The sequence below is a fragment of the Myotis nattereri genome (assembly GCF_964212035.1).
Source record: "Myotis nattereri genome assembly, chromosome: 2".
Taxonomy (NCBI): Eukaryota; Metazoa; Chordata; class Mammalia; order Chiroptera; family Vespertilionidae; genus Myotis; species Myotis nattereri.
The window spans coordinates 214478799-214502845 of NC_138076.1; the positions used below are offsets into that span (position 1 = coordinate 214478799).

Consider the following 24047-nt stretch of genomic DNA (forward strand, 5'->3'; position numbering starts at 1 on the left):
ACTGGCAGAGCCGACTGCTGGCTGCCGGAGGCGGCGGTGCGGTGGTGAGATGGGTAAAGGTGGTCAAAAGGTATAAACTCCAGTTATTAACTGTCACAGGAATGTAACCAAAAAAAATGTGAATAAAAATGGGTTTAAATGTAGCCCGGGGTCTGGGGCAGGTGGAGCGGTCTGCGCTTTCAGTGGCCGCCAGGGACTGGGCCGAGCTGGCTGCAGGCCTGAGGAGGCTGCGGCTGGGCGGGGTGCAGCATGGAGGGGGGGCTGTGGGTGGCCCCTGGCTGTGTTCCCAGCAGGAGCCGCCTGGGGGCGACAGGGGGAAGCCTGGCAGCTCAGGGCCGCTGCTCAGCGTGTTCCCTGTGGAATATTTCTCTCTAGCTGGCCTGAAAGATGGATCTGTGTAGATACCTGTTGGTGAGGAAATTTCCGTCAGAAACGCTGTAATTGGGAGCCTGGGTCCCCCAGGGCTGACGGAGGGCGCTGGGATGTGAGCCCCCATTGGGAAGACGACTGCTGTGGTCCCAGGAGTAGGACCATGAAGGGAGCAGGGATGGCGTGCGGTGCCCGGAGGGGACCCTGGGAAGATGCCCGAGGTTTGTGTTCCCACCTGGACTTGTCCCGAGTCACCAGCCGAGGCAGGCCTGCCGGAGGGGCACGCGGGGCCGCCAAGCTGAGAGCACCCGTGGGCCCACAGCTCTGCTCTTCCCCGCCCTCTGCTCTGGGGGCGGCAGAGGGACCAGGACGCAGTTAGTGCCTCGAGGGTCACCAGACGCCTGGCCTCTGTTCACAGGAGACTGAGGCCTGGGACTGAACTCACTGGACAAGCATTTATGGGGACTCATATGGGGAGGCTGTGTTTCCGCTGGCTACAGTGGGGTGCAAAGCTCATGCACCCTGTCTTCTGGGGGCTTAGGTTTGGTGGGAGAGGGGCCGAATGGGGCTCCAGCCGTCCTCTGCACCGAGGGCTGAGCTGCTGCTCCCGGCCCCCTCCTCCGCCCTCCCTCCCCAGGCTGCCTGGGCCCAGGGGCTCTGCCTGCTCTGCAGCGTCCCTGCGGTTTGAGTCATTGGACTTTAATTCCTTCAAGGAGGTGGGAGAGGCCCCCACCCAGTGTTAGGTAAAGCACCCCCTTCCCACCTGCTCCCCCCTGGCTGTCCTGGCTCCTGGGCCCTAACCCGCCCGCGCACACAGGGCAGGAGGAGCGCTGAGCTCCGGGGCAGCACTTTCCGTCCAGCGGTGGGAGCTCCCCGCTGCCACAGGACGGCCGCCCTCCTGGGCTCCGCGGGCCCCGCATCACATGACTATGGCATCTCTGAAATCCATGGAATTACAGCGCTGTGGGCAAGGGGCCTGGGCTGGCATTGTCTTTGCCATGGCGGGTCCACCCACAGACCTGCATTTACATGGAGGTTAAAGACTTGGAGCTACAAAGCAGCTAAGAGATTTAATGGAGAAGCAGCAGAAAACTTGTCGCCAATGCATCCTTCCCTTTGTGGGTGGGCTGCCACATACAGAAACCCAGAGCCCCTTGCTGGGCAGGAACTGGACTTCCGCCCTAACTTTGTACCAGACTGCCAGCCCAGGAAGACATGTCCTCTAAGCCAGGCCCCCCAAATCCAGTGACATCAGCAGGGCCATGGCCACAACTCAACTGAGTGTGCACTCCTGAGCCTGCCCAAGGCAGGTGCCCAGGTGCTGGGCCTACCCAGCCCTCCTGGGAGATGCAAGAAGAAACTGCTTCCTTGTAACTCTGCCACCCACAGAGCCCGGCCACCCGCCCGCCCGCCCCGGAGCTCACCCTCGCCTGCTCTTGGCGCCAGAGGCCATGACTCCTCAGCTGTCAGCTGTCAGCTGTCAGCAATGGGGCCCTGGGGCCTTCCTCCTCTCATTCCATTCTCAAGAAAATGGCTTGCCCTAGTAACTATCCACGTTTAAACACTGTCCGCTGGGGATCTGCAGACGCCAAAGGACTAACGGGATTTTCATGCCAAGCATTGGTGCCGACCTGTTCTACCATTTCCTCCCTGCATTTTTTAAACCACGGCCTGGGCGGAGAAGGAACTCGGGAATGGAAGCCCTAGAAGGGCCTGCAGGCGGAACGCGACGCTCGGATCCCACGTTTCCGGCCGAGCCTCACTCGCAGAGCACCGCGGTGGGGGCGGGACTTCCGGCGCGGTGCGGAAGCGGCGGCGGCAGTGGCGGAGTAGGCGGCGCGGATGCTGGCGGCACGGCACGTCGTGTGCGCCCTGTCCGGCGGCGTGGACAGCGCCGTGGCCGCGCTGCTGCTGCGGCGCAGAGGTGAGGGCGCCGCGTGGAGAGCTCGCTCGCGCCTGCGTGGCCGCGCTCCTCGCCGCCCGCCGGGTCGGGACCAGTCAGGACCCCGTCCCCCTGGGCGCGTCTCGCTGGTCCCAGCCCTGCGCCCGGCGACGGCGGCGCCCGCACCTCCCCCCGAGGCCGCGCGCAGTCGCCCCGAGAGGCGCCTGTCCGCGGGCGGGGGGCGCCGGGAACCGACCGCCGTCCGCTTCCTGTCTCGGAAAAGCACCCGCGCGCAGTGCCCAGGGGCCCGGGCCGGGCGGCGGTCCCTCCCACCCGGTGCTGCGGGGACCGGGCTAGGAGCGCAGAGGGAAGGCAGGTCCCCGCCAGGGCAGGCTCCCGGAAAGGGACACGACGACCGCGCAGGTCACTGGGAGGGTTAGTGACGTCACACACGCCCAGGGGTCACCCAGCGCCGGGCACAGGTCACTAGGAGGGTTAGTGACGTCACACGCCCAGGGGTCACCCAGCGCCGGGCACAGGTAACTGGGAGGGGTAGTGACGCCACACACGCCCAGGGGTCACCCAGCGCCGGGCACAGGTAACTGGGAGGGTTAGTGACGTCACACGCCCAGGGGTCACGCGTCACCGCGGCCGCTGGTGCACGTCATCAGTAACCAGGTGATCAGTACCCAGCCTGCAGGAGCGGAGAGTAATTCAAGGCGTGAGAGCAAAGGGCGGCTGCGGGCGCAGGAGGGAGCTGCAGAGGCGGAAGGCACGAAGGTCGGGGAGGGTGCCAGCTGGAGGGGAGGAAGGCGGCTGCAGGAGCGCGGGCAGCCGGTGGGGAGGCCGGCCGAGCCCCGATGAGGGAGGGGAGCTGTTAGGTTAGGGCAGTGGTCGGCAAACTCATTAGTCTACAGAGCCAAATATCAACAGTACAACGATTGAAATTTCTTTTGAGAGCCAAATTTTTTAAACTTAAACTCTATAGGTAGGCACATTGTTATTAACTTAATGAGGGTGCTCCTAAGCTGGCCCTTGCTAAAAACGTCCTCAGTCTGATTGAGGTACGTTCGCTGAGGTCGACCCCTTCCAGCTCTCTCACCCACACTCATCTTGTATACTTGGTTCGTCTATCTCCTTTCCAAAAACCGACTTCTGTGCATGGGCCACGAAGTTTCAGTTGCACTGTACGTGCGCGCCCGCACATAATTTTGTGCAAGAGCCACACTCAAGGGGGCAAAGAGCCGCATGTGGCTCTCGAGCCGCGGTTTGCCGACCACTGGGTTAGGGGCTCAGGTTCTGCTGGGGAGACAGCGCGAGTCCTGGTTTCCTGGTGGGGGGGTGGGGGGTGGGGGGGTGGTGGTGGGAGACCAGGTGTTGTTTTACTCTTGTCTCGGGGAAGAGACGACCCTGCCTCCAGCTTCACAGCCAGCCTCCCTGGGAGCTGAGGGAAGAGGCGGAGAGCGGCGCTCTCACCTTGGCACCCTGGGAGGGCGGGCACCCTCCTGTGCCCTGGGAGGGAAGGGCTGCTGGCTCCAGGGTCCCATCCAGTGGACAAGCCTGTGCCGTGGCAGCGGGTCCGGCAGGCAGGTGGCTGGACGGGGTGGGTCCAAAGCTCCGTGTGGGGAGTCCCTCGTTCCACCAGCACCTTAAGCGCCTGCTCTGTGCTGGGGACAGCCAGGTGCTGGGGGGACAGCCTCTGCCCTTGGCGGGGCACAGGCAGGAAGTCCCGGGGCCCACTGTGGAGTTGGTGCGTGGGAAGCAGAGGGGGAGGCCTGGCCACCTGCCGGGGCGGGGGGTCTGGTGAACGTGGCCTTTAATTCAGGCCAAGCGTTGCCGTGGGGTCTGTCCTTGGAGCCCTGCGTGGAGCCTTTACACTCATGCCCGCCTCGTGGCATTGAGCCGCCTCCAGAGAAACAGGCTCCTAACGCAGGTGGCGCCCGTGAGGCTCGAGAAGACGGCGTGAGGCTAAGGTTGGGTCGTTTGTCACAACAGAAAAGGGCAAAAATATGGGTCATAAAATAGCCAAAATTTCAGTCGTCTCGATATCTGAGGACGCAGAATCTACATCTCAGATGGTGCCTGGGAATAAGTTTAGAAATGAGTTCCCGCTCCTGACAACGGAAGGTGGTTTTTATTTGTTTTGAAAATTGTGTTGAATCCCTGCTCTTCACACACTCGGCACACGTTTGCTCACGCCACGTGCCAGGCACTGCGACCAGGGTGGGTCACGACGGCGAAACGGTTCCATTCTGCTCAGTTCAGTGCAGCCTTCGCTGTGCCATGGAGGCCCAGGAAGTGCTGCCGGGGGGAGGGGAGGGGCGGGGAGGGGAGTGAGCGGCTGGGCGGTGGGGTGGGGGGGGGCTCGCTCTGGGGTGTGCATCAGCTCTGAAGGCAAAGCAGGGACTGCCAGGCACAGCAGCGCCCGGCACGGGGCTCAGAAACCCTGCGCTTTCCCGAGGCTCCTGCCATACGTTCTCTCCACTGACTCCTGCCTCCCCCAGGTTACCAGGTGACGGGGGTGTTCATGAAGAACTGGGACTCCCTGGACGAGCATGGCGTCTGCACCGCCGATAAAGACTGCGAAGACGCCTACAGGGTTTGCCAGATCTTAGACATCCCTTTCCACCAGGTGTCCTACGTGAAGGAGTACTGGAACGACGTGTTCAGGTGAGCGCGGGCAGGCGCGGAGACGTCCCGCCTCGTGGACCCTTCCCCGGGTGCATCGCAGCGCCCTTGGGCAGGGGCGCCAAAGACCGTGCTGGAGGCCCCAGCCCCCTGGGAGCTCTGCGGGAGGCCCCCTGCCAGGAGTCTGTTCCTCCTGAGCCTTGAGGTGTTCCTGCTGCTGACAGCACGGGAGCTCATGCCGAGGTCTCCCCGGAAGGCGCCTGCAGGCGAGTGCCCGTGCCCGCGCCGTGCCCACAGCTTCTCTCCTGCAGTCTCCTCCCGGCACTGAGCCTGCACCTGGCGGCCAGGTGTGGCTTTTCAGTAATGCGAACCACGAGAGCTCCGTGTGTTGCTGAGTCATGTACAGACACTGTGCTAAGCACTTAGACCCTTGTTTAAGTCTTACCATAACCTTAGAAGCATTGTCCCATTTAAAGGATGAGAGAACTGAGCTTAGGAAAGTCATGTAAATGCCCAGGCTCAGACACCGAGTGGCAGAATCAGGACTGAGCCTGAACGGAACCTGAGGGTTTCCTGACCCTGGGGCGTAACCTTCTCTGTCCACGTCACTGCCCCTTGGACGCCATCAATCACCCCAGGCACCAGCCTGTTCAAGGCCGCCACTCCAGCCCCCACCCTGCCTCTAGCAACAAGGTCCAGCCACACTTTCAACAGTCCCGAGCTACACATGGGCACTTGTCTTCACTACTGCCCTGTGTCCCAGTGAGAGGCTCCCTGCCCCTCTGTGTCCCAGTGAGGGGCTCCCTGTCCCAATGAGGGGCTCCCTGTCCCTCTGTGTCCCAGTGAGGGGTTCCCTGCCTCTCTGTGTCCCAGTGAGGGGCTCCCTGCCCCCCTGTGTCCCAGTGAGGGGCTCCCTGTCCCCCTGTGTCCCAGTGTCCCTGCTCCTCTGCTGTTTCAAGGGCAAGGGAAGCCTCCGACCATACCTCATGGCAGCCAGCTTTTCACTCTCTGGAACTTCCCACCTGCCACTCGCCCCCTCTTCCTCTTTTCAAGATAACACCCTCCTCCCCACTAGACCGTGGATCCCGCCAGGAGGAACCGAGGTTGTACATCTTTTTGTTCCCAAACATCGCTCTGCCTGGCCGGGCCTCCTGTGGGGAGAGGGAGCAGGCCGGGCACCACCTCCCGCTGCCTGAGCTGTGGAGCCTCTGGGTCCAGGTGGGTCAGGTGCTGTAGGTGTCCTGCTGAGGGGACTCGCTGCCCCCTGGTGTCCCAGCACCTTAAACACATTCCACGGAAACGCTGACAACGGCGTGGGCGAGGCGCCCCTTAGTGAAAGCTGCGGTTCTGGTGAGACAAGGAGAAACGCAGCTGGCGGATCGGATGTGTCTTTGAGGGCGCTTTCACGCTTAGGAGTGAACGCTGTTTCCTTTCATTCCAGTGATTTTCTGAACGAATACGAGAAAGGAAGGACTCCCAACCCTGACATCGTCTGCAACAAGCACATCAAGTTCAAGTGCTTCTTCCATTACGCGGTGGATAACCTCGGTGAGTGGGTCGGATGGTCTTCGTTTGTTCCCTCAAAAAGACGTAGGATCTTCAGAGAAAGCCAGAGCCAGGCCTCGTGCTCAGCTTCACCTTCTAGAAGGACAGGAAGCGGGAGATCGGGAACAGTGCGTGTCTCCCCGGAGAAGGGGCTTCCTGGTGCCCCCTCCCCCTCCGCCTGCCCCGTGGTCCTGAGGCCTCTTCTCTTGCTTCCAAAAGTGGTCCCTGCTTTCCCCAACTCCGGGTCCTGGGTCTCTGTCCTGTTGCTCTGGTTTGAATCCGTGTCTCTGTGGCCTGTTCTAAAGCATCTGCACCCAGGGCCCTGCTGCTGTGGACAGCTGGCCGCAGCCTGTCCCTGCGTCCCCTTGCTCAGCTGCCTGTGGGGCCTCCCACCCTTCGCGGAGCCTTCCCCCCGAGGCGGGTCACCACAGAGAGCTCCCCAAGGCCCGGCACAGGCCTTCCAGTCTGATCCGTCCCGTCGTTGCTCACCCGCCCTGTCTGCTCACATGCACGCACCCAGGGTGGCCCGGGGCTGCCGCACCTCTGTCCCGTTGGCACTGGTGACTACGGCGGGGACAGAGCAGCTTGCAGAGCTGAGGTCCACGTGACCTGCAGCTGAGGGTGACAGAAGCTGCGTCATGGAGCTGGTAGTGAAAAGATGCCCACGGAAGCAAAGAACAAAACAATCTTAGATCGGGATGTGGGACTCGCTTTAAAAACATGGAATTGCGTAGAGGCGAGTGCTGCCTGCTCATCTCCACGTCCGCTGCAGGAAGGTGAGGTCGGGCCGGGAGTTGCCTCGAGTTGACTGGCCGTGTCTGTGTCTGTCCGCCGAGCCCCTGTGGCCCGAGCCCGCCCTGTGGCCCAGACGTCTGAGGGGGGAGGGCCCGCGTGTCTGCCCCGGGGAGGCGCTTCCAGTGGGCTCCGTTTAGTGGCGGCGCAGGCAGGAAGGAGTGACAGGTGCAGGGAGTGTTGAGTTCGATGTGAGTGTGTTGGGAACAGACCATCGATGGACTGAGGGGCTGCTGCGGGTCCTCACAGCGATGCACAGGTGTACGGCCTCGGGTCACGTTCGGGCGGGGCGCCAGGGGCAGACCTGCCGCGAGCAGGAGAGGTGCCCGGGAGGCACGGCAGCTGTTGAGGGTGAGCGCTTGCCTGTGGAGGCCGAGGCTCCGTCACCTCGGCAGAGCCCGGGGCCACCGTCGTGGGCCGAGCCGTCCGGACCAAAAGCACACGCAGGCTCAGCTCCTCCGAGGCGCCCGCTGCCTGCAGTCTCAGCTCCGCACAGAGGCGCCCATGCCGCCCGCAGCACCTGTGTGCTGGGGAGTAGGGTCCAGGCTTTCAGCTCTGTTAGGAAAGCAGCCAGGGCGCCGGCCGGTGTGGCTCAGTGGTTGAGCACCGGCCAGGAACCAGAGGTGCACCAGTTCGATTCCCGGGCAGGGCACATACAAGAAGCAACCAGTGAATGTGTAAATAAGTCGAACAACAAACTGATGTCCTTCCCTCCCTCTCCCTCCCCTGCGTCCTTTCGCTCTGAAATCAATAAAATAAAAAGAAAGAAACTCAACCAGGATGTAGTAGTGTGTTCTTCCTGAATGTCCCTTTTCAGGTAGTTCATCTGCACGTGTCCGTTCCTGTGTCTTGTTTCCCACGGAGCTAGTTTCGCTGCACCGGCCAGAAAAGGCCTCTGAGAAAACCGAGTCCGGTCCTCACAGCGAGGCGCGATGGGCCTGGGCAGGGCTTTCGCTTGTGCGTCGTGCGGAAGGCAGACATCGACCGCTGATGTCCTCGCTGGGATGAAAGTCACGCAGGGCGGGCAAAGCCGTGAATGTGGGAAACAGTTTATACTAGTATTGTCACTTATTTATTATTGTATTATTAATTATTATAATTAACCTCCTTTTCCCACCCCTGTACGTATTTATTATTAAAGAAAAAAAATTTTTTTTAAATATATTTGTATTGATTTCAGAGAGGAAGGGAGAGGGAGAAAGAGAGAGAAACATCAGTGATAAGAGAGAACCATGGATCGACTGCCTCCTTCACTCCCCCTACTGGGGATCGAGCCTGCAACCCGGGCATGTGCCCTTGGCTGGAATCGAACCCGGGACCCTTTGGTCTGCAGGCCGGCGCTCTATCCACTGAGCCACACCAGCCAGGGCAAAGAAAATTAAAAGCCACAGAACAGCAAGAGGAGGAGGGTGTCATGTCGAGTTTCACTTCCCAGAATCAAAGGCATGGACTTCAGGGTACTGTCTTCCTCTCTGTACATTTAGAAAATGGGGTCACAGTCTTCATACTTTTCCCTCCATGGCATCAGCCTTTTCCCACGTCATTAACATTTCTTTGTAAGTGGTCTGTCATTATCGCGATAGTATTTTAATTTATACTAAGTTCTTGTACTAAATTAAGGACATAAAGCCCATTTCAGTGTTTCTTATACTGATTTTCCCTTGAGCTAGAATGAATGAGTGGATAGACAGTAACTTCTGAAAGGCCCGTAAAGATGCCCTGAGACCTGTAGCAACGCCGTGTCGTTTCAGAGGCCCCTTCCCCGGGGTCTCGGTTGGAGAAGGCAAACCCTCCTGGGGTGGCAGCCCTGGCTGGTGCAGCCACGACCAGCGAGCAGGTCCACAACCTGACCCTTGTGTTTGTAAACCTCCCAGGAGCAGACGCAGTTGCCACGGGCCACTACGCACGGACGTCCCTGGAGGATGAGGAGGTCTTTCAGCAGAAGCACGTGAAGAGGCCAGAGGGGCTTTTCAGAAACCGATTTGAAGTTAGAAATGGTGAGTGACGTGCAGTCAGAGCTCGATTACCGAGACCAGGCGGGCGGCTTCGAAGAGCGCCGGGTCCTTGCTGAGCGTCCCTGCCCCACTCGGGTGCTCCAAGCCGGCTTGTTCGATTGGGGTTCCTCAGGGGGGTCACTTCCCGGGCCTGGGGGTGGTCATCCGCCACCAGGAGAGCCCGGCGGGCCCGGCCAGCAGTGGGACATTGGATCGTGAGGCGCCCCTAGACCCTGGGGGTTCGCAGGTCCCGGGCCTGAGAGATCTGACGACGCAGCCGGATCAGGCCCTGTTGCTCCGTCAGGTTCTCGAGGCTTGAGCTGTGGCAGTCAGTTTGGTGTCTGAGCGTCAGTGTCCTCGTCTGAGATGGGGATACGTCTGCCCACACCGCTAACCTAGAATCAGGCTTGGGGTCCCGGGTGGAAAACAGGAGCTGCACAGGGAGCATGTCACGCGGGTAGCTGAGTGCAGCGTGTCGAGGCTGCCAGAGCGTGGGTCTGAAGTGGGGAAGGACGCCGCACGCTGGCATGGCATGTTACTTCCCTGGTCAGTGGGCAGAGGGCACAGCATCAGTTACTTCATTGGTCAGTGGACAGAGGGGGCATGGCATCAGTTCATTGGTCAGTGGGCAGAGGGGGCACAGCATCAGTTCATTGGTCAGAGGACAGAGGGCACGGCATCAGTTCATTGGTCAGAGGACAGAGGGCACGGCATCAGTTCATTGGTCAGTGGGCAGAGGGCACGGCATCAGTTAGTTCATTGGTCAGTGGGCAGAGGGGGCACGGCATCAGTTCATTGGTCAGTGGGCAGAGGGCACGGCATCAGTTAGTTCATTGGTCAGTGGGCAGAGGGGGCACGGCATCAGTTAGTTCATTGGTCAGTGGGCAGAGGGGGCACGGCATCAGTTAGTTTATTGGTCAGTGGACAGAGGGGGCACGGCATCAGTTAGTTCATTGGTCAGTGGACAGAGGGGGCACGGCATCAGTTACTTCATTGGTCAGTGGACAGAGGGGGCACGGCATCAGTTACTTCATTGGTCAGTGGACAGAGGGGGCACAGCATCAGTTACTTCATTGGTCAGTGGGCAGAGGGGGCACGGCATCAGTTAGTTCATTGGTCAGTGGACAGAGGGGGCACGGCATCAGTTAGTTCATTGGTCAGTGGACAGAGGGGGCACGGCATCAGTTAGTTTATTGGTCAGTGGACAGAGGGGGCACGGCATCAGTTAGCTTATTGGTCAGTGGACAGAGGGGGCACGGCATCAGTTACTTCATTGGTCAGTGGACAGAGGGGGCACGGCATCAGTTACTTCATTGGTCAGTGGACAGAGGGGGCACGGCATCAGTTACTTCATTGGTCAGTGGGCAGAGGGGGCTCGGCATCAGTTACTTCATTGGTCAGTGGGCAGAGGGGCACGGCATCAGTTACTTCATTGGTCAGTGGACAGAGGGGGCACGGCATCAGTTACTTCATTGGTCAGTGGACAGAGGGGGCACGGCATCAGTTACTTCATTGGTCAGTGGGCAGAGGGGGCACGGCATCAGTTACTTCATTGGTCAGTGGGCAGAGGGCACGGCATCAGTTCATTGGTCAGAGGACAGAGGGCACGGCATCAGTTCATTGGTCAGTGGGCAGAGGGGGCACGGCATCAGTTCATTGGTCAGTGGGCAGAGGGCACGGCATCAGTTAGTTCATTGGTCAGTGGGCAGAGGGGGCAGTCCCGCAGTTGCTACCTAGAGGAACAGCAGCCTGGGCTGAGCCGGGGCCACGGGGCCAGGATCCGCACTCTGCACTGTATCTGGTCCCTGGAAGCGCCCTCATCAGGGCTAGCGAATAGCAGAGGAGCCGCAGGGGAACTGACAGTGTCCGCTGGGCTCTGACACAGACACATGCACCCGGAGAGCGTGCATCTACGCAGAGCCGATGCCCCAAGGCGTGCCCTTGGCCACAGCGGGCTCAGTGTGCCTGCCACGGCCAGGACGGCCCGCAGCCTCGCTCTGGCTGACCCCCTCTCCCCCAGCTCCCCACGGTCTGCGTTTATTCTAACCTTGGTTTTCCATGGGATGTTTCTTCTTTGAAAATATTGCCCTGAAGGTGGGAACTGGGATAGAGTTCCTCATCCTGTGAGCCCTCCCGTCCCTGTAACGTGTTTTAACAGCGGAGGAGCCAGGGAGAAGGCCGCACTGACCCCGCGGCTTTTCCTGAGCCTTCGCGGCTGAGTGTGAGCGCGGCTCTGCCAGACGGGGGCGCTGTGTCTGAGGACGAGAGGGCTGCACTGAGAGCGAAGATGTTCACTCCTGCAACGTCTCTTGTTCTTCCTCTTGGCAGCGGTAAAGCTTCTGCAAGCAGCTGACAGCTGTAAAGACCAGACCTTCTTTCTCAGCCAGGTTCCCCAGGAGGCCCTGCGGAGAACCCTCTTCCCCCTGGGGGGGCTCACGAAGGATTTTGTAAAGAAAATAGCTGCTGAGAACAGGCTGCATCATGTGCTGCAGAAGAAGGAGGTAGGACCGGAGTGTGGCCGCCCCTGGGGAGCTGGTTCCGGGCTCGGCAGGAGGCGCTGGGGCCTTCAGAGAGCACCTTGGCTGGGACTTCTCCCTCCTCCCCTGCTCGGCCCCTGGGGAGGGGGGGAGCAGCTTTCCCAGCGGCCTTGGTAGCTCCTTGGGTGCTCCTGGCCCTGTGCCAGGAGGGAGCAGGCAGTGAGGGCTGGGCACGGGACTCCTGCACGTGGTCGCCGTCTCCATCCGTGGCTGGTGCGTGCCTGTCGGTGCTGGGAGCCAGGCGGTGCTGCTGCCTCGGGGCTGCCTTCATGGAGCTCCCAGCAGGCCATCACTGCTGGCGGGGGGGGGGGGGGGGGGGGGCGGGTTCAGCAGTGGGCGCTGACGCAGATGCAGGGCCTCTGGGAGACAACTGGCCTAAGGCCTAGATCAGTGATGGCGAACCTATGACACGCTTGTCAGAGGTGACATGCGAACTCATTTTTTTGGTTGATTTTTCTTTGTTAAATGGCATTTAAATATATAAAATAAATATCAAAAATGTAAGTCTTTGTTTTACTATGGTTGCAAATATCAAAAAATTTCTGTATGTGACACGGCACCAGAGTTGAGTTTTTTTTTGTTTTTATTAATTAAATCTTTATTGTTCAGATTATTACATTTGTTCCTCTTTTTTCCCCCCATAACTCCCCTGGCGCCAGAGTTAAGTTAGGGTTTTTCAGAATGCTGACACGCCGAGCTCAGAAGGTTCGCCATCACTGGCCGAGACGATGAGAGGGAGTCGGTGTTCAGTAGACAGTTGGGGGGACTGCAGAGTGTGACCAGCATGCGCAGAGGCCCCTCGAGAGAGCCTTGCGTGGTGGGTCGGTGCAGCCGGTGGGGCTGGGTGCCCGAGGCAGGCGGAGGTAGCTTAGTGAAGCCGCCCCTCCTGTCCTCCCTCCTGGGCCTTTTGTCAGCAGGTCACTGCTCCCTCCACCCACCCCGCCAGCAGCCCTGCCCCTCCCCCTGCTCCGTGTCTGAGTGCGACTGGGAGGAGCCGAGGGGGCCGCCCCGAGACCCACGTTCTAGACACAAACCTCAGGACGAGTGGAAGCGTGTGCTGAGGGCACAGGGAGAGCGGCTCCAGCTCGGGGTGTGCCGGCTGGGACCTTGGCCTCTCCTGAGGGACTCGGCTCCCGCCTGGCGTCCCACTGCCCGCTCGGCGCTGGCCTCCTGCACGTGGGCAGTGGCCTGAGGCCTGAGCGGCTTTAGGGGGACGCGTGTGCTTGCTTAGCTGGCAGGCCCCGGGCCGGGGACAGGACCCACCTAGGGGGCTGCCCCCAGCACGTGTGTCTGTGGGCGGGGCCTGGTGTCGGTGCTGGTGGGAACGGCCAGCCTGGGGCGGGCTGACCCTCCGCTGCCCTCACCGCCACCGCCCCTTCCTTCCAGAGCATGGGCATCTGCTTCGTGGGCAAGAGGAATTTTGAAAAGTTCATCCTGCAGGTGAGTGGCCGCGCTGCGGGGACAGCCCCCCTGCCGGGGGCGGGGCCGCAGTGACAGGTGTGTGTTCAGTACTTACAGCCGCGGCCCGGGCACTTCATCTCCATAGAAGACGGCACCGTGCTGGGGACACACAAAGGTGAGACCAGCCTCCGCTGCTCTTGGTCATGAACTCTGGAGTTGGGCGCGGGGCGGTTAGGCGGCCTGCTGTCGGTCCCTTAGCTCGAGAGTCAGCTGCGGGCGGGTGGGGGAGGCATGGACGGCGGGCGGCGGCGTTGGCATGGGTTCCTGCGTGTGGCAGTGGCAGCAGGAGGGTGACCGCCTGCCAGGGACAGAACTGCCGGTGCTCCCCGCCCGTCCTGGCCGCCCGCTCAGTGAGGCAGCTGTGGTGATCGATCGGCGCCTGCGTGTCGCGGGAGGGAGGAGAGAGGGTGGAGAGTGGCCTGGCCTCTGGTCTTGTGGGTGGTTGTGGGGGTGCCCAGAGGTAGTCGGGAGGGATTGGGCACAGAAGCCAGGGGCAGCCCTGCTGTGGGTCATGCGGGGGCGGGAGGCACCTATGTCACCACAGCTGCGTGGCAGCTCAGCACGAGGGGCCCAGCCCCTTCTAGGGGAATCGCCTGCTGCCTGGCCTGGTGCCCTGCAGGGCTCCGTGCAGGGGCGAGGCCGCCAGGCCCGATGAGGGATGGACACGCTCCGGCTCAGGGCTGACCTGGTGTTGGAACCCCGGCCTCTCCGGTGGCCCCTCGGTGTCCACGGAGCCCCGCCCCCCCGTCCCCTGTCGGCGTGAGGTGGTTGGGGGGGACCGTGCCCCTCACTGAGAATGCCCCGTAGGTTGGTTCCTGTACACGTTAGGCCAGAGGGCCCGGATCGGCGGCCTGCGTGAGCCCTGGTACGTGGTGGAGAAGGACGGCGCCACAGGCGACGTGTTCGTGGTGAGTGGCTGGCCCTGCAGGCGCTGCCGAGTCTGCTGGCAGAGCCCGTGTGAGGCTGATGGGCATCCTGCCTCCTGCACCCCTGGGCCAGCCCGGAGCGCAGGGTGTCGTTTACGGTGTCCCTGGGCTCTCCCGGACGCTGGCCACTCATTAGCCACATCGGCCCCTGTGAGTAGATGCCATTCCTCTGAGTTAACGAGGACACGACAGGTGGTTGGGGGTGAAGGCCCGTGGAGAGGAGGTGGCGTCAGGGCCTCGACGGGCTGGCACGCAGGGTCCCGCCGTCTCTGCGGAGCAGTGGCAGGTCGTGGGGTCCCCTGCTGGCGAAGTGTGGCCGAGACCTGTGCCTAGTTCCCGCTTCTGCAGAACGGTCAGAGGCCCCTGAGGGCGTCCCCGGCATTTCCACTGCGGACACTCGTCAGCGTGGGCTGTTAGCGTTGTTGAGAGGGGCAGCAAGGCCGCTCCGCTCAGGGCTCCAGGCCGCCACGGTCCTCGGTTCCCCTGCAGGCCCCCCGGACGGACCACCCGGCCCTGTACAGGGACCTGCTGCGGACCAACCGCGTGCACTGGATCGCGGAGGAGCCGCCTGCAGCCCTGGTCCGCGACAAGATGATGGAGTGCCACTTCCGCTTCTGCCACCAGATGGCGCTAGGTGACAGCGGTGGGATCGCCAGGAGGCCTTAGGCTGGGCCCTGGGCAGCAGAGCCCCATGGTTGGGATTGGGTAGCGTTCCAGCCCCTTCCCGCCAGCCGCCGGGAGGCAGGCCTGGGCGCAGAGCCCAGCTCCGCTTATTCTGGGAGGAGGAAGGGAGGGTCCTGGGAAGGCAGGGCCGGAGACTGACCACACAGGCCAGGCCAGTGCCCCTCAAGGCCCCTCTGCCTCCAGTGCCCTGCGTGCTGACCCTCAACCAGGACGGCACCGTGTGGGTGACGGCGGTGAAGGCTGTGCGGGCCCTCGCCCTGGGACAGGTGAGTGGCAGCCTGGCCCCCCGCTCTGCCCCAGAGGAAGGCGGGACTCTGTCGCCTGGCCCGGCCCTGGCGTGGCGGTGGCTCTAGCCCGGGCTTAGCGGCCGTCAGGTGGCGCCCATGGGCCAGTGGCCCGGCTTCCTGCTGGAAGGGCAGCACCGTTCCTCCCACCCGAGCACCTGGGCACAGGCCAGGCCGGGCCGTGAGCTGGGCCCCCACCTGCACCTGCCTCCTCTCCCAGCCACGGCCCTGCTGGCTTCGCCTGCCACGGGGGCCTAGGCCCGGCAGGGCAGGTTGGCAGAGCTGTCCCCTCCCCGCCCCCAGCAGCAGCCTCAGGCCGGCTCCTGGCTGCCCACTGTGGTGACCCGCCCCCTCCTTGCAGTTCGCCGTGTTCTACAAGGGGGAGGAGTGCCTGGGCAGCGGGAAGATCCTGCGCCTCGGACCGTCGGCCTACACGCTCCAGAAGGGCAAGGGCCGGTCCAGCGTGGCCACCGAGGGCCCCGGCGACAGCCCCGTCTCGGGATCCGCGCCCTGAGCACCGGAGCGGCTGCGGAGGAGCAGAGCCTGGGGCGGCCTGCGGCATGGCTGCTGCTGGACCCGCTGCCCAGGAGGGGCCAGGACTTGCTGACTGGGGGTCTGTCCAGGGGCCCACCCGTAGTGCCTCTTACACCCTGGAGGGGCCGCAGGGACCGCGCGGAATAAAAACCTGTCCGGCACGTGGGCTCCGACAGCAGCCTCCGTGGGCACCAGGCAGAAGGGGGAGGCAGGGAGGTCGGGACTGCGCACACCTGGGATTTGCCTGGGGTCTGCTGGGAAGACCACCCTTACGCCTGGCACCAGGCCCCCTCCAGCCTGGGCAAGGGCCTCAGGGGGTGCTGGCCTCATGACCCCACCGCTGGCTTAGTGTGACCCTGTGTTGGGGCGACAGGCCATAGTTGGGGGAGCTTTGAGACTAGGCCACAGAGTGCGGCCAACAGCTAGGTGCCAGCCCACCCCCCAGAGGCTGGATAGGAGCCACCCCACCCCAGCAGTGCCCATTTCATAGTGAGGGCAGCGAGGGGCTGGGGCCTTGGCCCCCCCTCACCCCCGTGAAGGGGGCAAGCTGTGCTGGGAGGAGGGCACACCTCAGGAGGGTCTGAGAAGGCCCCAGCCCAGCCCCAGGAGCCCCCTCGTGGGCCGGGGCAGGCAACCGGCAGAGCAGTCAGGGCTGCGGCTGGTTGGGCAGGAGCGGTGCCCAGAGAGCAGCTCTCCCCTCCACCACCTGAAGAGGATGCAGTGCCACCTGCAGAGCGGCCGCCCTCCCCTCTGGGCACTGCCAGGCCCCCCATCCCCCCGTTCCCAAGCCCCTGCTCCATACCGCTGCCACCTTACCAGGCCTCCCACAGAGGGGTCTCCCGGGTGGGGAGGTGCCGAGCAGCCTGCCCTGTGGCTCTGGAGCCCTTGCCCTGCTCCACGTGGGAGAACGGGCCCTCTCGGCAGCGAGAGGCCAGGCAGCTGGCGAGGGCAGGGCTCAGCTGTCCCCAGCTGTGATCGCTCCAGCGGCTGGACCTGGGGGCAGGCCCCAGCTTGCATCACTTTCCACATGTGCTGGGCAGTGGGGTTGGACCGGCCGGCGTGGCCCCTGGCCTTGGGGACCGTCGGCCCCACATGGAGGCCTGAAGGGCAGCACGGCTTCTGGCTCTGGTTTCCTGACTCACTGCCCTGGAAACAGGCCTGAGCCGGCCCCGTCTGGGAGCCTCCGCAGTGCCCACCCTGCTCTGTGCACGAGGACCTCAGGGAGGCAGAAACGGAGCGGAAGGGAGGGCTGCCAGGCCAGGGCGGCTGGGGGCGGTCCCCTCCCCACCTCTGGGCAGCTCTGCGTCCGCCAGCCCCGGGCTGGCAGTGGAGGAAGTAGAAGGAGGGTACAAGCCTGCCACTGCCCCGGGCACCCAGCCTCAGTGGTGCTGGTCCCGTGGCCGCCTCCGCCAGCAGTGCCACCTGCTCTCCGCTGGGCGGCCTGCCTCTCCTGTGCCCCGAGGTGCCGGTTAGTGCTGAGAGCTTTAGCAGCTGTGGGCCGCCAGCGGGCGCCAGCGGGCCAAGAGCAGGGCTGGGCCTCTCCCCCTGCCCTGCCCAAGCCCCTGGGGGCCCTCGACTCCAGGCCTCACCCCCAGGTGACCTTCAGAAGACGATGGGCAGGACCGCTGCCCTGCCTCTGGCCCACAGGGCGCCCAGCTGCGCACACAAGGGGAGGAAGAGGGAAATATTCGGTGCAGAGCTGAGGGGGGAGCGTGTTGCCCTGCCCCATCCTTCTGGGGTCTTCTCGGGGGACAGAGCCTAGCACTGCGCCTGCGCCTCACCTGGAGGCCCAAAGCCCGGATCCTCCAGGTGTCAGTGACCTGAGGGAGGGAGCAGCAGCAGCCGGCAGCGGATGGAGGTTCGCACTGTCAGTGGCCTGCACGGGGCTCATCCCCGAGTCACACAGTGTTCGTCCTGCTCCCCTGGTCCCAGAGCAGCCCTGTCAGCTGGTGGCGTGCGGTCTGTCCCTGGGGAGGGGGGGACAGTGCCTGCTGCCCCACCAGGCCTGCTCCCCTGCCAGGGCCTCAGCGCTTCCGCGGGTTCCCAGGCAGCATGGCTTCTGGCTGAGCTCCATTCGCTCGAGGTCGCCGCTGGGACTGGGACGGAGCGTTAGCAGGTGGATGGGGGAGCAACACTTCACCTCCGGGGCTGGGGTGCTTGTGGGCGTTCCCTTAGGGGCTGTGCGACCAGCATGGGGGCAAGGCCTCCCCGAGAGGCTGGGGGGGGGGGTGGCGCCTGTAGGTCAAGAGGGGATCGGTTCTTCCTGTGCTCTAACTCCCCCGAGCGTGGCCCTTCGGGTGGGAGTGTGAGTGCAGGTGGCTGGCCCTCGGGGGGAGACCCATCTTTCTGGACGGGGCCCCCGGGAGTGAGCATGTGCGGCAAGTCCCAGAGAGGAGTGAGCTGGAGAGAGGACCCCTCATTGTCCACATGCACCGACGCTGGCTCACCCCCGCGGGGGCGCGTGGAGCAGACCCCAGCAGCCTATCGAAGGCTGGAGCCCTGAACTCCACACCGACAGCACCACTGCTCCCAGAGGCTGAGAAAACGTGTCTGAACCTTGCGGGTTCTTCCCAGGAAACAAGTGGAAAGTCCACCGACCAGAGGCTCTTCCCAGGACCCGGAGGCTGGTGACACCGAGTCCAGCTAGGGCCCCTCTGAGGCCACCCAGCGGACAGAGAGCCAGGAGCACGCCAAACGACCCAGCGTTCAGCCAGGAGGACCCAGGCGCTTAGATGCTCAGAGACCTTACTTACAGCAGCTGTTACAACCCCACTCCACAAGGTAGAGGTAAACTAGAAATGCACGGGGAGCCGCGCGTTCTCAGCAGAGAAATGACCAGTAAAGGGACTGAGTGCAGACTGAGGCTCCATGACACCATCTGAAATATAATCCTTGTGGGGATGGCGGAGGCGTGGGCTTGTATGTCAGTGACTGGAAACGATCAGAAAGAAGAGTGAAGACAAATGCAGAGTCTCAGGGACCAGGGACAATGTCCAAGGTCTAACAGTCGCGTCACTGGAGTCCCAGAGGCGGGAGCCCCGGAGAGACTGGTGCAGAGACACACACACACACACACACACACACACACACAGACAAATGCACACAGAGACACGCACACACAGACACATGCACAGACACACGCACACACAGACACATGCACACACAGACACATGCACACACAGACACACACACATGCACGCACAGACACAGAGACACACAGAGACACATGCACACACAGACACACGCACAGACACATGCACACACAGAGACACAGAGACACATGCACACACAGACATGCACACAGACATGCACACACAGACACACACACGGTGCTGGCTAAGAGCTTCCCAGCCGCGTGGAAGACGCCCACGTAAAGATCTCAGGTCCCCCTGAAGGAGAATAAGCTTCCAGCCCAGGCCCTGTCCCTCCCTGCTGCCTCAGGAACGGGGGAGCCAGCACAGCACAAGTACAAACGCAGAAATCTTAATTTATTGTAGATGCTTCTCATCTGTGCTGCAATCCCAGTGTCCTGAACATCAATAAATATACATGTTTTTAAAAAACCCTCCAGTGTCTAATCTTTGCCATAAAGTCTTAAGTCACAAAAATAGGTTTCCATTTTTCCTGTCTTCATAAAACTGACTTTTTTGGTAACAGTTCTGATCAGATTAAAAACTACACCCCAAGGGGCACAACCAGTCGCGGGAGAGGAAGCGGAACCGGAGAAATGGTTCAGACTCAAACACGTGGAACCCTCTTCCCGCCACGTCCTGGCCGCCGTGTCGCAGGCCCATCGCTCTGCATCTGCAGCCGCACGCGAGGCACAGTCATCACCCATCAGCACCAGGCCCGGGGGGCTCGGCTCACGTCTGAATCCTGCGCCTCCTCGCCGCCAGCAACAACGCCGCGTCCTCACCGGGACAGCACGGGCCCTGCCGGGCCTGGGTTTCCACGTCCTCTGGTCTCCCTGCTCGGAGCAGCTGTGCTGATCACTTCTTTGGGCACTTGATTGGAAGAACAAAGGAAACGCTGAAATGAAATGTGTCTGCAGAATCCCGGGCCTCGGGCCACAGCGCCTCGGGCCAGGCTGTGCGACTGCCCAGTGTTCAGCCACCGCCGGGCCCTGGTGTGAGTTTCCAAAAAACAGCCTGGTAACCGCTGAAAGGGGGGCTGTGCTTTGTCCATCGCACAATTGGCCATTGAAGCAAAATGAAGTAATGGGTTAGACTCGGGGGGCGGGGGGTGGGGGGGGGGGCACCGGCCTCCCGGAGAGCCTGGGAGGCTAAGAGCTAGACAATTGGCAGGAAGGAATGAGTGACACCCGGGAGGCCGCAGCCCTGCGCGTCACCGGAACGCCACGGTGACCAGAGCAGGCCCCTGGGAGGGGGCCGGGGAGGCCCTGCAGGGCTAGAGTGGGCCCCCACCGAGGGCACGGCCAGGGAAGGCCCAGCGTGGCGGCCTCGGCGGGTGCCACCTGCATTCCACACTGACCCCCGCAGCTCCTGGAGGCTGCCCAGGCCCAGAGCGCCCGGCTCAGACACGGCTGCCGAGGCCGCTGGGAGCCGAGGGCCCGCTTCTCCAACACAGGCGCCGGCGAGCCTAGGATCGGGCTGCGCGCACTGCCGGGGTCCTGCTCAGCTCTGCCTGCGGCTCGTTCCCACTTCCCAGCACCCCGACCCCTGATGTGCATCACGCACGCCAGGCTCAAGTGCCCCCGCGCACGCTTCCGCATACAAACACCAGCGCGAGACGCTCACGGGCTCCCAGGACCCATGAGTGCACAGCGGACAGGCCTCTGCTGCTCGCAGTTCCGTGTCCGCACGGGAGCTCTGCCAGGCGGGGGCACCTCTGCCAAGGGCTGTTCCTGCTGCTGCCAGGGCCCGGGCTGCGGGGTGATGCCCACATGGCGGCTGGACCTTGGTTCTTGCTCTGTGCCCGGCGTCCTCACACCCTGGCGAGCCTGGCCTGGCGGGTCCTCCCGGCTCTTGTGCCGGCCCCGTCCGGGGAGGCCAGGCATGGTTTTGGCTCCGTCCGCATCTGAGGGAACAGCTGTGCGGCCGGAGTCCACGCCTCCTCGTGCCTGTGGCCTTTGGCACCTGTCATGGGGGCGGACAGCCCCGAGCCCCGGGCAGCCCAGGCTTCGGGTCGGGGCTGTGTCCCTCGGGCCCAGGGCCTGCTTCCCGGCCAGGGCAGCGGCCTCGGGCTCCGAGTCCAGGCCGTGACGCAGTGCCGACGCGCGGTGGAGGGGACGCGGCTCTCACGGTTTCCTGATGGTCAAATTGAAGTTTCATTACTGCCTCTGCGCGAGGGAAGAAGCCACCGGCAGGCAGCCCGTCAGCCAGGAACTGGGGTGCGTCCTCAGTTGGGAGGGGCAGAACCCCCACCTGGGGCAGGGGGTGCCCTGGGGCCCTGAGGACTGCAAGCTCGTGTGTGGACACAGCTACCCCAGGAGGAGGCAGGAGTGGGAACGGGGGCCGCATCCCCAACAGCCAGGGCCACCCCAGAGCCAGGCCCAGCGGCGGGCCCTCCGCGCACGGGCAGGGGAGCACCTGCGCCCGCTCGTTAGGGTCAGAAGGCCACCACGGAGGGCCCGTTCCCCCTCCGCACCTCCCTGGGGCGTCAGCAGGTGGCCTGGAGCCAGGCTCCCCCCTCGCCTCTGTGCTGGGCACCCCGAGCCTCAGTCCCCTCAGCCACGGGGCAGGTGGGAGCATCAGGGCCGGACGAGGCTTCTGCTAATGCAGACCCGCAGGCCTGAGTGGGCAGCGCCCAGGAGGGAAGTCTGAGCTCTGGTCAGTGCCTCCTGACCGCGCCTGGCTCCCCTCCCGCAGAGCCACCCACCCGAGCGCCTGGGCCTCTGTGCCCCCCCCCCCCCCCCCCCGCTTGGGGCCCTGACCACGCCTGGGGCGGGCACAGAGGGCAGGCTGGGGGGCGGGCACAGAGGGCAGGCTGGGGGGCGGGCACAGAGGGCAGGCTGGGGGGCGGGCACAGAGGGCTGTACTCACTCGCAGTCGGAGCCGTGGGCCTGGGCACTCCCCACACACACGTTCATGGCCACCCCGTTGAGGTGCTCGCGCCCTGGCTCCCGGCGCGGGGTCTTGACGGTGATGGTGCCGTCGGGGCCGCGGACCCCGTCGCTGGAGCCCAGGGAGGAGGAGCGCGAGGACGAGGGGCTCTGCTCGCACTCGGCCAGCTTCTCCCGCAGCCGGGACCGGAGGGTCTTCTCCGTCAGCGGGGGCGGGTAGGTGGCTTTGTTTTTCAAGATGCCTGGGAGGTGCGGCGGGAAGGGGACGGTCAGGCTGGCCTGCTGGCTGCAGGGGACCCGGGAGGACGGTCCTGGGGAGCCGAGAAGCCCTGCGCTGGGCCTCCAGCCTTGGGTCTCAGTCCCAGATGGTGGGGCCAGAGGAACACCTCTGCCTGCCAGATGCCAACCCTGTGCCCAGGACCTGCCTCTGTCTCACCCCACCCACCCCCTCCGCAGGCCCCGCCCCACACAACAGGCCCCGCCCCGCCTGGCACAGCCCCATCTGAAAGGCCCCACCCACCCCCAGCACAGCTCCGCCCCCATCCAGCCGGCCCCACCCTCAGGCCCCTCCCCCAGGACCAGGGGCTTCCCGGGCAGCAGGGCCCTGGCCACCCAGAGGCACCTTTTCTCTGCTCAGGGGGCTGGGTGCAGGGCGCGCCCCCCGCAGGCCTGGGCAGGCCCCCGCTCTCCCCGTCCGGGAGCCGCTCCAGGCAGTGGTTGGTCTGCTGGTCCAGGTGCAGCTCCACGCTGACCTTGGTCTCCACCTTCAGGGGCGGCTTCTCGCCCGGCTCCTCGCTGTCGCTCCCGGCCAGGCTCCCGTCGGGCCAGCCCGGAGGGACGTGGTTGGCTGCAGGGTCTCCTGGGGCACAGGGGTGCCGTCAGCCAGCAAGGAGGCCCCGCCCCCAAAAAGCTCTGATGGTCCCTCCTGGGGTGGGGGGGGCGTCCCAAGTGGCCCCGACCCACCACTCCCAGACCTCCAGGCTCAGATGGGCAAGGTCCTGACCGCGCCCCAACCCCTGGGGCCTCTGCGGGCCACCCCCCAGCCGGTGGGGGCAGCTTCGTGGGTCCTGGCCTTCCTTGCCTGCACTCGGTGCCTGGTGAGGGGGCCTGTGTTCTGGGGGGCAGGCCTGGCCTGCTGCTGCTCCCTCACCTTTGGGGGTGCTGTGGACAGGGCCCTGGGCCGGGTCCCATTTGTCCTGGGCCCCCACCCTGTCGTCCTCGCTGTCGGACGAGTGTGAGGAGGCGGACGAGCTGCTCCGCTCGTCCAGGGACAGCTCGCTGTCGGAGTCCGAGTCGGGGCCTGTGGTGACGGGAGGGCGGGCTCAGGGGGGCGGGCTTCCTGCGAGGCATCTGGAGGCCGTGGGGTCCCCTCGACCCTGATTGTGACCCCGCCTCAGGCCCCCTCAAGGCTGCACGTTCCCCAGACGGAGGGAGGGTTGCGGGGCGGCAGGAGCAGCGAGAGCTCCCCGTGGCGGACAGGAGGCCGTGGGGGGCACTCACCGGGGGGCTTCTTGCCGTTCCTCGGGAGGAAGGACGTGTCCGGCTCCCCGAGGCCGCTCCTCGCAGGCCCAGAGCACACGCTGAGCTTCTGGCCCCCTTTGTCCCTAGAAGGGAGGGCGGCTCAGTGCCACCGTGTGGGGACGGGACGTGGCCCCCCATCACCGAGCACCTGCCGGATGCGCCAGGACGGCCACCGGGGCGGGGAAGGCGCTCTGCCCCGGCTCCCAGTGGCGGGGAGACACCCAACCGCAGCCACCGGCACAGGGCCCAGCCTCCCAGCACAGGCTCGGGTGACGAGGCGACCCCGTGTCTGCCCCCAGAGCTGCCCCCCCCAGGACACGGGCGCTGCTGACCTGCCGGCGCTGTCCAGCGAGGCGGTGGACTCGCCCAGGGCCGTGCGCAGCACGTGGGGCTCCTCGCTGCAGGTGGTGTTGCAGTTGAGGGAGCGCTGGGGGCGGGGAGGGCGCTGTGAGAACAGGAGCACCAAGGGGGTGCAGCGCCCCGGCACCCAGCACCCCGACAGTGCCCGGCACCCAGCACCCCGACGGCGCCCGGCACCCAGCCCCCGACGGCGCCCGGCACCCAGCACCCCGACGGCGCCCGGCACCCAGCACCCCGACGGCGCCCGGCACCCAGCACCCCGACAGCGCCCGGCACCCAGCAGCACCTGGCACCCCGACAGCACCTCACCGCGCCAAGAGCATCGCACCCATGGCTCGGTCCCCACTGCGGTCAGAGGACGCCCCCCCTCAGCCCCGCTCTGGGCGGGGGTGCTGGCCTGCCGGACCCTGTCCCCCGAGACCTTGTAACGCAGGCTGGGACTGGGACAGCCGTCTGTCAGGCCGGAGGCCATGCTCCAGGGGCGGCTCTGTGGCGCCCCCTCTGGGGA

General features: G+C 64.1%; 2 protein-coding genes across 3 annotated transcripts in view; one reads left to right on the forward strand and one right to left on the reverse strand.

Annotated features, from left to right (window-relative positions):
• Positions 1–2170: 2170 nt before the first annotated feature.
• TRMU (tRNA mitochondrial 2-thiouridylase) lies at positions 2171–15791 on the forward strand. 2 transcript variants are annotated; one of them, XM_081083768.1, is made up of 11 exons: positions 2171–2293; positions 4756–4921; positions 6321–6427; positions 9091–9213; positions 11539–11711; positions 13134–13187; positions 13257–13323; positions 14016–14116; positions 14624–14768; positions 15002–15084; positions 15464–15763. In XM_081083768.1, the coding sequence occupies exons 1-11, from the start codon at positions 2212–2214 to the stop codon at positions 15614–15616; spliced, it is 1254 nt and encodes a 417-aa protein (XP_080939894.1). In that variant the 5' UTR covers positions 2171–2211; the 3' UTR covers positions 15617–15763. The 2 variants fall into 2 exon arrangements, with proteins under 2 accessions (XP_080939894.1, XP_080939895.1); XM_081083769.1 differs by lacking the exon at positions 15002–15084 and having other exon boundaries at positions 15464–15791.
• A 5119-nt stretch (positions 15792–20910) lies between these two features.
• CELSR1 (cadherin EGF LAG seven-pass G-type receptor 1) overlaps positions 20911–24047 on the reverse strand; it is a gene marked incomplete at both ends in the record, with an annotated part of 96039 nt that continues 92902 nt past the window's right edge. The window contains 6 exons of the mRNA XM_081083761.1: positions 20911–20935; positions 21639–21900; positions 22281–22517; positions 22809–22958; positions 23159–23262; positions 23512–23606. Coding sequence (XP_080939887.1) covers positions 20911–20935; positions 21639–21900; positions 22281–22517; positions 22809–22958; positions 23159–23262; positions 23512–23606 — 873 coding nt within the window. The remainder of the gene's footprint in view (positions 20936–21638; positions 21901–22280; positions 22518–22808; positions 22959–23158; positions 23263–23511; positions 23607–24047) is intronic.

What these genes read in the sequence shown, in the direction of transcription:
- TRMU (XM_081083769.1), top strand. Translation starts at nt 2,212, where the DNA reads ATGCTGGCGGCACGGCACGTCGTGTGCGCCCTGTCCGGCGGCGTGGAC. An exon ending in ATGTGCTGCAGAAGAAGGAG is followed by an intron (nt 11,712 to 13,133) that starts GTAGGACCGGAG and finishes CCTTCCTTCCAG; the next exon opens with AGCATGGGCATCTGCTTCGT. An exon ending in TTGAAAAGTTCATCCTGCAG is followed by an intron (nt 13,188 to 13,256) that starts GTGAGTGGCCGC and finishes GTGTGTGTTCAG; the next exon opens with TACTTACAGCCGCGGCCCGG.